General features: G+C 43.1%; 1 protein-coding gene across 1 annotated transcript; it reads left to right on the top strand.

Annotated features, from left to right (window-relative positions):
* The first annotated feature begins 1,518 nt into the window (after positions 1 to 1,518).
* On the top strand, positions 1,519 to 10,048 carry zar1l (zygote arrest 1-like). Its single transcript, XM_039745749.1, has 4 exons — positions 1,519 to 2,186; positions 8,176 to 8,268; positions 9,590 to 9,664; positions 9,815 to 10,048. Exons 1-4 carry the CDS (start codon positions 1,545 to 1,547, stop codon positions 9,956 to 9,958), a joined length of 954 nt encoding a protein of 317 aa, XP_039601683.1. The 5' UTR covers positions 1,519 to 1,544; the 3' UTR covers positions 9,959 to 10,048.
* The last annotated feature ends 5,127 nt before the right edge of the window (positions 10,049 to 15,175 follow it).

Genomic DNA, 15,175 nt, shown 5'->3' with positions numbered 1-15,175 from the left:
CCATAATGTAACGCGATGGGCGTTTGGTGACTGAATAAGAAGCCGTTTCGTGATGTTCAGGCGTTACATGACTGAACTCACAGGTATTGTGGTCTGCAATACACTCAGGGCCGTTTGAAGGAATTTGGGGGCCCCAAGCAAAATGAACATGGAGGCCCCCCGCACGCACGCATGCATGCAAAGGAACCACAGCATAGCCATACATATTTCTGCTAGCCTACTTGCTGCAAAATTGCACCATTTGTACAAGACAAGTAGAGCTATTTTATGTGTGTAATTTATCACTTACCACTGTCTTGTTTTTTCTTATCCTCCTCTTCCTTTCTCTTCTTTCTTTTTTGGCTTCCTGAAGCATAATTCCGCTTCATGACTGCCGAGGAAGTTTTGTATTTTGCCGGCAGCAGAGATCGCGTGGTTGGCTGGCTGCTGTCAGCGAGGGGGGCCCCCTTGAGGGGGATCCCGATAACAGTGTCATTGCACTTTACTGCATTCACTATCAATGGGGCGCTCACACAGTTTGTCGCTGCATTTTATTCTTAACCAATTGTTGTCTTGGGGCTCCAGGCCAGCTCGGGGCCCCAAGCAATTGCTTGGTTTGCCTGCCTTGTCGCGACAGGCCTTAATACACTCTGTTGTTCTGCGCCTTAATCCTCCCCTGTCTCTAATTGGCTATCTGTCTCATCACTTCACCACCTAACAGCTAAAGTCTGGTGAGCGTACTGCCTCAAAAAATGGCCGACGTCACATCACCCAGGCGGATGCTGCACATTAGTGATGGCTGAAGTGGCTCCATATTCACTGAAGCGCTTCAGGTAGTGAAAAAAAAGCACTATATAAATGTAAAGGATTATTATTATCAATATTTCTGCCTCTTTTGATTGAATCACAAAGCCAAAGTGACCAATCAGCTTGCTTTGAGAGACTGGACACACAGGCCGTGGTGTTTTATTATACAGCAGATAAAAAAATTAAAAAGAGGCTTGTATTTTTACCAAAGGGCTGGAAAAAAAATAACTTCATTAAATTAGTATAAATGAAATTGGAAGTTTTAAAACATTATATTACACTTTAAATTTAGTGGAATTGCTACATTTTTACCATTGAACTTCTGTAACCTAATAATAATAATTCCAACTTCGACTCCAACTCCATAGCCCTAACTAACGGTGCTCATCGTGGTTAATAATTGTTTTAAACATAGATTTTAATATCAGAAAATATTACATTCAAACAAATTATCATTAAAATAAAATACTGATATTTAATTATAGTGTGAAAAACAATAAAAAGCAATAATTAACAGTTAAAAGTGTGTTTTATGAAAAAAAGTTATGTGATGGAGCATAACAGTGTTCATGTATGAAGTTAGCATGCAAAAATATGTAAAACTCCCCTGAAATGATCAAAACCATTTTTTACTTCCGAGTGTGCCCGAGTATTTCATGTCCGCCCAGCGCTGATTGGCCATTACGCTAATTAGCCCTAATTGGAAACTCGTCAAATACGCGCTTTATTTAAATCAGGCCGGGAGGTTGCCTTCTTTGATGGCCATGGAGGGTTTTATACTTTCACCGTACAATTTTTATCCCGGCTACGGGCCGTATGGCCCCCCGAACCAGAAACCGAAACATCACAACTGGGTTAACAAGAAGGGGAGCCCGTATGTGGCTCCTGAGGCTGTGGATTATTTCGACATTTGCAAGAGGGCTCAGTTAAAGGCCATTCTCTCGCAAGTGAACCCCAACCTCACGCCGCGCCTGAGGAAAGCTAACACTCGAGAAGTTGGGGTACAGGTGAACCCGAAGGTGGACGCAGTGGTCCAGTGCTCGCTGGGTCCGCGCACTCTGTTCTACCGGCAGAGGAGGGGAGTCCCGTCTAAGCTGCCGGTGAGCCCCTCCACGCCGAAGACTGTCGCCTTCTCACCCGCCACTCCCGTCAACGGCGTGCGCTTCTCGCGCCCCATCGCCGTCTACTCGCCCGTCTTCGACCGCAGATTCTTCACTCTACCTGACAAGGAGAAGGGCAGGAAGGATGGCTCTTCGGACTCGGAGGGAGAACAGCAGCAACACGAAGAGGGCGAGGAAAAGGAGCCGGGACGGGCAAACGACGTAGTGAAGCGGGCTGACAAGAGTCCCTGCGAGGTCGGACCGAGGCCAGGCATCCAACCGCAGAGGTTCAGGTTCCAGGTAAAATTGTTTGGCTTACTGCTTTTATTCTTTCAGTTTTTCGTAATCTTTCTTTTTACAGATTTGGGTGGGTTAAGAGCCCTTCCTATGTAAGGAAGAGGCAGTGGCTCAATTCGCAATCTGTTAATTTCTAGTGGCAGCTCCCCAGCCCCTTAACCGATCAGTGGCCCCACGCCGTACTTTCGGATGGCGTTTTATGTAAACTCCCGCCACCGTTTTTGTAGGAGTTTGAAGGAATTTGCGACGTAGTTCGTGGCGTTTCCTTGATCAGCTGACAGCAGGGGGTCCCGGGGTCAGTAAGTGGATTACCAATCGGGGGGACACTTGGAGTCTGACCCGGGATGAGGCGCGGCCTGGACTAAGTTTCCTTTCCGCCTCGATCTGTTTTTCTGTTTCTGTCCAATTGTTTTGTCTCCGGAGGAAGGGCATTCAGTGTAAAATTTTGTCCAAATTAATGAGGACAGATGATCCGCTGTGGCAACCCCTGACGGGAGTAGCAGAAGTCTTCACAATCGCATGTTTTTAGCACAATTTAACTTTTTGTGTGTTTCGTACATCTTAACAAAAAATAACTCTGCGCATCCCTAAAATGTAATTGGTCCGCGCATAACCAAATGAACTTTGTGATTGGTGTCTTGTGCCTTGACGTCACACCCTGCGTAGCGCACATGCCTTAGTCAGTCCTGTGCTGATAGCAAAAGATGTCCTGAAATATCAACTGCTACACTTGGAAACCACCAAAATCTGTCATGGAGACGTTAAAGGACGGTGCCAGACGATGTTGTGAGAGAACCTACAAATAAGAATTTTCAAAGTTTTGAGGGGATGAGTCCTGTTTAATATTATGCTCCCAAGCTGGAATTTGATATTTCCTGCTGATCAAGAATAGTTTTGACTCTTAGATTTATTTGGCAGAAGTGCTGCTGTTGTATTTAAATTCCTTGTATACCTTATTAAACATGTCTGTTTACTTGGTTACATGGTCTGCTTTTCCCAAGTTAGTTGAACGTTGGCACTTGTTTGAAATCCAGTATTTGTTTGGCTTTGCTCTGTGAAAAGCTGTCATTTTCAAAGGAGCTTGCCTTTGTTTTATTTCAGTTCTGTCAATGCCCCAATTAGGCTTTTTTTGGGTAATAGATTGTAATACTTCAGATCCATTTATGACCATATCCCGTGGAATTTTAAATCCAGTTATAACCGGTCTTGTGGGGAATTTTTTTGAATTGCATGTGGTGGAGTGGGCATTTAATGAAAATGGTAGCAGATTGTAGTCCTTTTTTGGCTGACCCCAGTACCCAAGGTGACTTGTGGCATTTTGAGGTACAACTGGTTACATTCACTTTGGGTTTCCCAGCTGCAGCACAGGCAGGTTCTCATGGGTGGTGGGATTTGAAACTCAAACTTCAGAATTTGATGTCCAAAGCCTTAGACACCCCCATATCCCCCACATAGTGTTTGTTACTTATCCCATGAGCTTAACTTGTTAGTGATCAAGAAATCTCTAATCATGTATTCATGCAGAATGGCAAGAAATGTTAAAAGGCAAGTATTATACAATGGCAAATGATGTGGAAGAAAATTCTCCTGTATAATCGACACTTTCATTATGCTGAAAACCTGCAAAATGCATGCTGTTTTGCTAAATTATAGTTGCTGACTTGGCTGAACTTGGTCTCTTGGGAGTTGCTTTTTGACGTTTGTTTGGCTGACGCTTATGATACAAGTGGTGTGTTTATCCTGAGAATGCTAGTAATTTCTAGTCACTTATTTGGCTGAGCCCTGCACCTAAGATGACTTCTGGCATTCTGAGGTAAAGTTGGTTTTGTTCATTTTGGTTTTCCAGCTGTAGCACAGGCAGGTCCTAGGACTTGCTCAGGGTCCCATAATGTCCGTAGTGGGTTTAGAACCCACAATCTCAGGATCTGAAGTCCAAAGCTTTAACCGCAACACCTCGCTGCCTTTTTGAATTGAAGGCACTTCTCCTCCTCACTTATTGGTCAAGAGTGCAGTCTACAATTCAAAAATGTGACTCCCATGAGGCTTTAGGTTTCCTGTTTGTGTGGTGATTTGTCAAGACCCCTCTAGTTTTTTGCTTTTTTAAATGTATATTGAGTCTGACTTGGTAATGAACATGTGGGTTATGTATGTGAGGTTCCCCCCATAACTGTACAATGGCAAGTTTAGAAAACTGGTCACTATTGCATTTAACGTGTTTCTCTCCATTCTGTTTGAAGACATGAGGTCCCCCTTGGTCGCCACTACACACTACATGGGGTAACTAATTTTAAGTAGTGGTTATTAGGAATACACCCCAGGTGAGGTGCTAGCTTACTTGGTCCGCCTGGGAGTTAAGGGTTGATGCTGTAAGGTGGATGTCACTGGATTTTTAAAATGAGTGTCTGGACGATCATAAGGACCCACAATCCCAAATTCACATTGGTCTCCAGGGCAAATTAAGCCACATATGCAAGGAAAGTATCCATTTTTTTTTTTTTTTGTAATCCCCCATATTCAGTATGTCCATCCCTCCCTAACTCCAGCCAAACGTGTATACTCTTGGAAATGGCAAGTCATTAAGGGCAATGTATGGTGGTGGGTTCAAATTTCAAAGTTCAAAAAGATTTCCAGTTTAACTGGTTTGTCTTTACATGACTGGCTAGAAAACAAATATAGATAGATAACCTGTGACCATTAATGTGAAAACACTCCAATATCAAGTCAGATATTTGACCTGCTTTGTTAAATTCGGGGTCCTGCTGGAGACCTTCACCAGAGGAAGAAGCCTCCTGGGACGAGGTGGCTGCTTCTCTTGGAGGCCCACATTCCTCTTACTGGTCTTCTAAAGCTGCCAAGTGCTGTATCCAGCAGGTCTTTGGGATTTTGGGAATGGCTGTATTGGTGAGAACACGCTGACTCCAGATAGTTGCTAGGCCTAAGACTCGAAACCCACCTTACTGACTGACCTGCGAGAGCCTAGTGTTTTGTAATCGTATATTGTATTTTAGTTTCACCTTTTAGAGATTCAAAGTAGCTGGATCAGTGATCTAGAAAAAGCTTGTTAGATTGGAATATCTTGTGAGTCTTAGTCGGTTCAGGGGGGTATTTTCTGTACGTCGCTTAAATCATCCGAGATCAGCTGCCTCATCTTGGATGAGTTAATGCCGGTGAAGTTCATCCGGGATAAGTCAGTTTTTCAAACGCAGCGGTGTAGTAGATTAGTCAGCTGAATCTAATCATCCGAGATGAATGCGCGCGCCCACGCTGAGTGAAAAGCCCACATATATTGAGTCTAGAAAACATGATCAGCAAGTCTTTGATAGGCTGCAACAAAATGACGAAAGAACGGGCGCATTTTTTTTTACCACAAGTTGTGCGTGCGTGTGTGTGTGTGTTCCTTGAAGGATTGCACGTATTAATATGCACAAAGGGTAACACTGCAAAAGCAGCCCAAACCAGAAAAGACGGCTGGCAAAATGTGGCTGACAAATTAAACGCTAAGCGGTGTGCATTGTACATACTGAATGCAGCGTTTCATTTCCTACTAGCAGACCTGGCGCGCTTCGCTGCACGTTTAACCGGTTAGTTTCAGCAGCGGATCTTGGTTTTTCCAATCTAGACATCCTGTCTTTTTCAGATTCTTTTAACCGCCTGGTTTCGGCAGCCAATCGTCCTTTTCCCAAACTAGAAATCCTGTCTTTAGATTCGTTTAACTGCCTGATTTGGGAAGCGAATCGTTTTTTTTTCTAACGTAGAAATCGTTTCTTGTGGAGATTCGTTTAATCGCCTGGTTTTAGCAGCCAAGCGCTTTTTTTTCCAACCTAGAAGACCTCTCGAGATCCGTTTAATGGCCTCGTTGATTGCATGTCTTCCAAGGCAGTTTCAATACTTGCACGGAGTCTTCTTCCCTTTTGAGTGACTGTGAGTGCCGCGTGTACTAAACAGTAAATTAGTAAAGGAGAAAGGACTAAGGAAAAAGAACGCAAGACCGCGTCAACTCGGAGCGAAATGAAGTGAATGAAATGACGTGAATGGGAAGGGAGTTGATCACGTGACTCCCCCACCCCACTTAACTCTCAATCCCTCCACAAACAGTCTCTCGGATCCCAACTCTCCTTTATATATAGATATATAGATGTGTCAGATTAATTTAATATGTCAATTCCAGATCAAATGTGAGCACAAGGAGAACATGGGGACAGGTTAAAGTGAGGTACATGAATATACTTCAAACTGGTAAATATTGATATATAACTAAAGAATTGTTGACATAAAGAATCCATCCATCCATCCATTTTCTAACCCGCTGAATCCAAATACAGGGTCACGGGGGTCTGCTGGAGCCAATCCCAGCCAACACAGGGCACAAGGCAGGAACCAATCCTGGGCAGGGTGCCAACCCACCACAGGACACACAAACACACCCACACACCAAGCACACACTAGGGCCAATTTGGAATCGCCAATCCACCTAACCTGCATGTCTTTGGATTGTGGGAGGAAACCGGAGCGCCCGGAGGAAACCCACGCAGACACGGGAGAACATGCAAACTCCACGCAGGGAGGACCCAGGAAGCGAACCCGGGCCTCCTAACTGCGAGGCAGCAGCGCTACCACTGCGCCACCGTGCCGCCCAGACATAAAGAATCATATATAAAAAATCTTTAAAGCTAATAAGGCAGACAAGCAAAGAACAGGTGGAGGTCCACACGGTCCAGATCTAACCCCTGCGGAAGAGTTGGCTTTCCAGCAAAATGCCCATCGTCCTGCTTCTGACGTCGTTATAGGGGGTAGCTCCTCCTCGGGACCAGTGGCAGGATGCAGTGGTCACTTCATTTTAGGTAAAGGACGGTCATTGCATACATTTGTCCTCAATGTGTGCCATAGGTATGTTCCATATAGCCCTCTTTTTTTGTTGGGTCAGTTGCAGGGAATGTCATCCTTAGAACTTGTCTGACCAACGAGATATTGACGAAGGTCAAATATTTGATGAAGACACTGTGTCTGATTATTCATCAGGAGGAGAGGTACATTTTCCAAATGTTTGATCAAACTCCACTCTGATCAGCCCCATGTGCCCCAATCACATTTGGAAATCCTGGGTATTGAGAATGTTAGGCAGATTGTGAGATTCTTTATGGAACTCTGGGTGTTTTTGCCTGTGTACCTGCAATGGCATGAAACCTCTTTTATTGTCTGCACATGCAGGTGTCCAGGAAACACTATGAAAACCCGAAGGAAATATTTCACAGCCAAACAGACTTTACGAATTGCCTGGCAAACTGCACTTTTAGACAGATTTTCCGCATTGCCTACAGTATATAAAAAAAAAAGTGCCACTTGCAAAAAAAACTCAAAGCAATGCATACTGTCTGTGTGGTCGTGAGAGCCCGACTTCGCCGAGTTTGACTTTGAATATAAGGTGCTAATAAATCTAAGGTACAATACTCCCACCCGGTTAAAGCGGTATCTGTATCTTTCGAAAATTTCATCTTGGAACAATTAAGGGTCTTGCCGATCGTGCAAACCGTCTCTATGAAATTCTCTTATTTGCGTACCGATAGCAGTTGGTCGCTCATTCATGAACGGCAAAGCCATGACTGAATGAATTCCATGCACGGACACCAAGTGTGTGAGCTAATCCCCGTTTACTGCTCTGAGCAGGTTTGAGGATTTGGATCTGCTGCTATGACAACACATCCAGCAAGAGTTTCAAAAAACCGACAGATCCAGGATCAGGCCAAATCGTCAACAATTACATCCGGCTAAACGAGTAATCCACGTACGAAAAATACCCCCCTGTTGTCTTGATGTTGGGCAAATGATATATAAATGATGGGCTTTGGGGGTGTGATAGCATGAAGTTCTTATTACAATTATTGCTTTGTACCTGCTGACAGTTGCCAGCCTTTTAATGAACACCAAGATGCAGCAATTGGAATTGTGTGAAGAACTCTGGCCTACTTTTATTTTGTTCTCAACTTCCTTATAGTTTCTGGAACAGAAGTATGGATTTTTCCACTGCAGTGATTGCAATATCCGATGGGAGAGTGCCTATGTGTGGTGCATTTCTGGCACGAACAAGGTAAGGAGCATGAAGTGTCTGATGGTGAATCGTTGTCCTTGTCACATTTTTATTTTCTACAGCTCTTGATGTCGCAGTGTCCCTTGGTCATTAGCTAACAGTGTATGTCCTGGTCCATCTAGTCCCTTAACCTGCTAGTGTTTGCATTTTAGGCAAACCTGATAAACTTGTTCCTTGTGTTTAAAATTGAGATTTTAACAGAAATCGAATGCACATATGTAGAATTGTGTATTTAGTGAGAAATGTGAAACTGACTAGCAAGTTTTCAGGAGTCTAATTCTCTACCACCCCCTGCCAGCTTGTAGCCAACATTTTTGATACTGGGATTTTACCAGACTGTTGTTGTTTTCCAGACTTCTCTTGGCAAGGGTGGATTTATGGACTAGAAATGACTGGCGGCAGGTGGGGTTGTAGGCTTTGTGCTCGCACAGCACACGCCTGGAGTTACAAAGTGTAAAGCTTGACAGACGAAGGAGGCAACAAACTGCCGAGGGAGAAGGTCTGATAGTTGGTGAAGAGGTGCATGTTTAAGAAGACTTGTGCCACAGTAGTCGCTGTATAGTATGACACACAAGGGGGTTTAAACTTCTTGCATATTCAGGCCTTTGAAGAACTTGGCAATGCAATTCTGTAAATTCACAATGCAGTGTAGTCTGTGCTGAACAGATCTGTTAATCTGAGAAATCCACAGGTTAGCACTCGGTGCAAGTTAAGGATCTGCTGGTCAATGTCTACTCTGCAGAGGAGCACAATCATTGGGTAACGTTACTTTAGAATTGCAGCCATACTGTACTCTGTATCCCTCTACAGTACGCATGTTAAAACAGCTGGTACTAAAGAGCATACAGTAACATTTAAGGCATCTTCTTCCCATGCAGTGAGTGTTTGAGGGAAGCCTGTAAGACTGTCTTGCAATTCTTCAGCGTGGACTTTGTGTCCATCTTCAGAGAATCTGCAGTAACTTGACAAGACAGATGAGGATGCCTGTTCATTAGCCCTCCTAAAGGGAGGAGTTGCCCAGGACCCTTTTTTATGAAATGCTTTAATTTGAATTGGCTTTTCCTGTACCAGTGCAACTTGGTTAAATATTGGCATCTTGGTCTCTCCAGCATTGACTTACTGACTCAGTGCAACTTTAGGCTTTTCAGGTCTCCAGAACTGCATACACATAGTTTTGTGCCAGATGTGCTCATTGGCATCAGCAGCCAAGAAGTTATAAGGAGGCTAAATGAATCCTGGCTATACTGTGTGGTACTGCGCTTCGGTCACTTCATTTTACTGTGTACACTCGACCTATGAACTTGGATTTTTCTTATTTTAGGTTTACTTCAAGCAGCTCTGCCGCAAGTGCCAGAAGTCCTACAATCCTTATAAAGTGGAGGCCATTCAGTGTCAGGTAGTACAAATAGTCTTGATAACTGCTTCACATGGCCTCGAATACAGAAGGCTCCCCGACCTGGGCCTGCAGTTTTATTTCTCGCACACTTTGTCTAATTTGACATTGGTACCCCTTACACATGCTATTTCAATTTCTCCCATCCTCTAGACGTGTGGCAAGATCCGTTGTACTTGTACCATGAAGAAGAGGCACATTGATATCAAACGGCCTCACCGTCAGGAGCTCTGTGGCCGCTGCAAGGGCAAGAGGCTGTCCTGTGAAAGCACCTATAGCTTCAAGTACATTGTCTGAGCACTTCCATCTTTCTTAATGGTATATAATGCAAGCTGGTTGCACAATTTTGTATGACTTATTGGAAATAAAGTGTATTAAATTATTCAAGCACTATTTTGTAGGTAATTGTTCTTGCCACTGTGTGCTCCACATCAGCTGTGTTCTGTTTTTATTTAAACCGTCATGGTGACAACCCCTGGTCTGCTTATTTACATGCAGAGTTTGAAATTTAACAAGTGCAGAAATGTCACGTGTACAGAGGTGGAATGAAGGTTGTAGTCTAAGCATTAATGTTGGCATTCATACTCCATACAAAGAGGTGCCTGTTCTCACCACAGCATGCACTATATATTCAGTTTCTGAAATTTGTGTATAAACTTTTATAATTGAGACTTCTGCTTAAGCATATTTTTCACACTATTCCTATTTTTTTTCCCCCCTACCCCACACAGCTTTTGGATCTGAAGTTGTGCTAAGAACAGATTAATAATTTCTCCAGTGCCTAAAGGTATTGTCCTGATCCAGTTCACACTTAAGCTGAACATCCTTGACGTGTGTGTTTACCAGTCCTGTTAAACCTTCACAGCAAGCAGAACTTGGGGGCTTTTTCTCTCCCCATCTATACTAATAAAAGGCAAAGCCCTCACTCACTGACTCACTCACTCATCACTAATTCTCCAACTTCCCGTGTAGGTAGAAGGCTGAAATTTGGCAGGCTCATTCCTAACAGCTTACTTACAAAAGTTAGGCAGGTTTCATTTCGAAATTCTACCATAATGGTCATAACTGGAACCTATTTTTTTCGTCCATATACTATAATAGACTTCTGCTCGATGGCTGTGGGAGGCAGAGTTACACCTCCCACGTAATTTACTGCCTGCCCATATAAGGCCATCCGTCAGCGGCAATCCAATAGAAACACTGCCGCTAAATATTCACGGGTGAAGGACTGTGCTTATGCAGACGAAGATGAGATGGTCAGGGTGCCGTTTGGCACAAACTCGGCGGAACTGCGAGAGAAACTTAAGTGCCGGGTCTTAGCTCACATTAAATACAGCCATGGACATAGGACGACATGGCACCAGCACAGCTGGGAACCTTCGATGCATGTACACCAAGCGGCTCACGTGAACTGACGCAGTGCACAGACAAAAAGCAACAGTTCCAAAGAGTGCTGAACAAAAACGAATTACACAATTGAGAAGGCAGCAAAAAAATATGAAGCGTCTCATACATACAAGCATATTCATAAGTGCAGCTACTGCGGAAACAAAGCACACGGTGGAAAAAGTCAATGTCCCGCTAAAGGAAGACAACGTGTATGTGTATCTCAGCAACACTAATCACACACAACAGTGACAAAACAATTACATTGACAATCCTGTTCCGTTATTTTCAAAATGTTTCCTTTTTCATTACTTCTCTAACACACTACTTCTCCACTGCGAAGCGCGGGTATTTTGCTAGTCTAAGATCAAGGAGAAGCAGTTTAGCCCCTGATCATTCCTTGACCACTCGACAGGCATTTAATACAGTCACAGTCCTGGGGGGCCGCAGTGGCTGCAGGTTTTCAATCCAACTAGTTGCCCAATTGGACGTCAAGTCGATGCTGATAATGAAACTTGGTATTCAACTATTTGGCTTCTTAGTGCTTCATTCATCCAAGAGCAATCTGAATTGCACTGTGGAGTCTGAACGTTCTCCAGGTGTTTTGTGGACCAGAAGAGATTTAAACTTCATGGCCCTTCCAATTCCCCCTCATTCATTTCTAAATCATTTTTATCACAGTTGTTAAGCACATTAGCTGGACAGCTGCTGGTTTATTGGTTATCTGTATCTCCTTAACTAATGTCTGGTTAAGAAAACGGACTATAAACTGAACTGCCTATTAGTTTTTAGCAGCTACATTTTAAAGTATCTGAATGGTGGTAGGCCAGAGAATTAAAATGAAGCCCCAAAAACGTATTGCTTTAGTAATAAAAGGGTTCTAAATAAGAAATTGGTTAAAGTAAAAACCTGCAGCCATAGCAGACCTCTGGGACTGTAAATGAGAACCTCTGATCTACAAGGTAACTAAAATTCATTCTTTGAAGGCACGAACAAGGCATAGAGTTAAAGATGAACGGTCATCGGCAAGGACTGAGCTTGAATTGGGACGCTGGCTGGAAACCTGCAGCCCTCCAAGACTGACTGAGGACCCCTACTGTAAGGATCAGGTTTGGTTCCACACATGCCATCTACTGTTCAACTGAGCTGTGCTATTCTACCACCCCCAAAATATATCTTCATAGATACCATCATCATCATCAGGTCCTTCTATGAAAACCCTAAATCCAAAGAGGACTGTTTGATTTATGTTAGGTAGATTACCCAGAGGGGACTGGGTGGTCTTGTGGTCTGGAACCCCTACAGATTTTATTTTTTTTTCTCCAGCCTTTGGAGTTTTTTTTGTTTTTTCTGTCCACCCTGGCCATCGGACCTTACTCTTATTCTATGTTAATTAATGTTGACTTATGTTTATTTTTTAATGTGTCTTCTATTTCTCTATTCATTTTGTAAAGCACTTTGAACTACATTTTTTTTTGTATGAATATGTGCTATATAAATAAATGTTGATTGATCTTTGTGTACCCAAACAATCCCATGTTGTGTTAGTTTTACTACATTATAACTTAACTTGCCATTTATTTTGGCAGACTGAATGAAACCCACCTTTGCATGGGGCAGACCGGTAGTTTGACAAGTCAAAGTGCAGTTCTCTTTGCCCATATTCTGCATCTCATTATTCTAGACCCCCAATTCTCATTTTGGGTTTGCTTTTAAGCCCACTATTAGTTTGCCAGGTTTTTCTTATGCTGGTGGTTCTTGGGTTACAGCAACACAATGTTTAAGCTCGTGATCTTGGCTTTTCAGTCCTTTGTGCAGAGTGTAACTGGCAGCACCCATCTAGGCAATAATCCTGGCAGAAGTAGGTGGACTGGGCACTTGAGGCATGTGGGGGAGTATCAGTCGGGTGGGGTTTATGTGGTGGGTTTATTTTTTAAGATAAAGAGCCCACTCACCTGCGGTTGGTGGAAGTAGCTAGTTCCTCTCGTGTCTCTTGCAGCCCCCACATTATCATGTCCTCTCCTTGTGCTTTTAAGGTGCAACATTTCAGCGTTGATCATCTCTGCAGGATGAACAAATGGCAATCTCTCCTGTGCTTGATAATTAATTTCTTCAGTCATTTGAGATAGAAAGATGTAATGTGGCAATATTTAGTGAAGTAAAACACCGAAAGAAGAAAATCAAACGTAGCAAGTTGTGGATGTAGTCTTAGAAAATCGTCAGTGTCCAGGGTGGATGTTGTTGTCCTAGGCAGCTTCTTCATTTAGCAAGTGCTGTGATCTGGAGGTTTACATTTTGAAATTGAGAGAATGACCTCTGTGTTTCTCTTAGTGATGGGCTGAAGTCCATGACAGTGGTGGGCAACTCTGACCCCAGAGAGCCACAGTGGCTGCAGGTTTGTATCCCAACCCCGCTGCTTAACTCTTTAAAGGCTGAATATTTTTTTCCCCAAAGACAGTTTCTGAAAAGCAAAGGTTTCAACACAGAAATCAACATAACATGTCTGTCGCTGCGTGCTGTGGCTGCCAGTTTCCTAAGAATGTGCAGCAGGCTTGCTGCCAGGCTGTCGTCACATGGCTGGGGCACCAGCAGCGGATACGGTCGCAGTGCATTGCAATCTGGTTTCTATCTCTCCTCATCATTAAGTGGCAGTCTTTCCTGGCCAACACTGTCAGTACCACAATTAGCTGGGGACCAATCGGCTGAAGCTGGAACCTCACTTGTATCAAAATCGGAGTCCGATAAGTCATAGTTCCGTTCAAAGATAAAACGTCGTCTGCGGATTATTTTGCTTTACGCATTCCCTTTGATCTCTCGCCAGATGTCAGTCCCGTTTTGGCTGCTGTTTGCGCCTTGCTGTTCACGCGAGCACAGGAAATCTCGGTCAAACCAACGGATCGGACTGCCCTTCTAGCAACGAGAGGCCAACTAAAACATAACAGGTGGTTTTGTCACCGTTTACAGTCGATTATCATCATCAACTCCTCCTTTTGACAAAAGTCGACATCAGCCCTGAAATAGCTAATTAGAAGCTAATCCTCTGTCATAACAGATCTTATTTAATGTCAGGGCGTGTTAGTATTTAAACTCTACCATCTCTGTTCATTCTTAAATTGTAGATTATTATTTTTTTTTTTTTTGTCATTTCTAACGCATCACCCAAGTGCTCTGAAGCCTTAAAACAGATGCATAATTTTTCAGTTCAATTTCTTTGAGTCATTCATTAAACCAAATGGTGAATAAATACACACGAGTGGAGATGAAGACAAGCTGGATGGAGAACTGCCTGTGCCTGTCATTTGCATCTTATTGCTAATAAGGAGCAGTTAAAACAATGAATACGGCTGTCATAAGATTAAAAAAAGCAATTCAGGGATCAAAATCTTAACAAGTGAGAGAACTAACATAAGTAGAAAAATGTCACTTGACCTTAATTCACTTCATTCATCAGCAAAGAATGATTTCCTATGAAGGAATTGAGTTGGAACGAAAAACCTGACGCCACTGTGGCCGTGCAGGACTGACTGCTCAGCCCTGATTTAAAGAGTCTTAGTCTTAAATAGCAAATACATTTAAATAAAGTTAAGTAGAAGCAAAAACGAAACACTAAAAATGGTTAGAATGGAAACGTGTAGCCGCTGTAGCACTCCAGGATCGGAGTTGGCGCCTCTGCTTGATGGCGTTGCTTCCTTCAGAGAGGCCATTGTTTACACTGCCATACCAGGTGGTGGCCCTGGGACATGTGACATATTACGCACATTTGATTGGCTAGCGGTGCTTGAGATGGAGGACTCGGCTCAAAAGGCTGTAATGCTGTATAAACTGACTGAACCCGATGCATTCAAGTTATAAATCACTGATATACTGTAATACAGCAAAGACGTTTAAGAGAAGAGATTTTCAATGTAAAATCCTTTGTAGGCACGTGGGACTTTATCGTTTTATCCTGGTTTATTTGATGAAAAAGTGAAGATTTAGTTCTCCAGGACCTCATGATTGTGAAGAAAGCTTTCAATTGAAAAAATACCAAATTGATCCTTTAGGCATAATGGTCAACATTTTTATGTATTCTGGGTTTATTTTGTTTCCGTGAATTAAACTGATTGTCAGTTTAATTTTGTTAAGAGG

Source organism: Polypterus senegalus, chromosome 2 (genome assembly GCF_016835505.1).
Source record: "Polypterus senegalus isolate Bchr_013 chromosome 2, ASM1683550v1, whole genome shotgun sequence".
Classification (NCBI taxonomy): domain Eukaryota; kingdom Metazoa; phylum Chordata; class Cladistia; order Polypteriformes; family Polypteridae; genus Polypterus; species Polypterus senegalus.
This window is presented reverse-complemented; position numbering and strand designations above follow the sequence as displayed.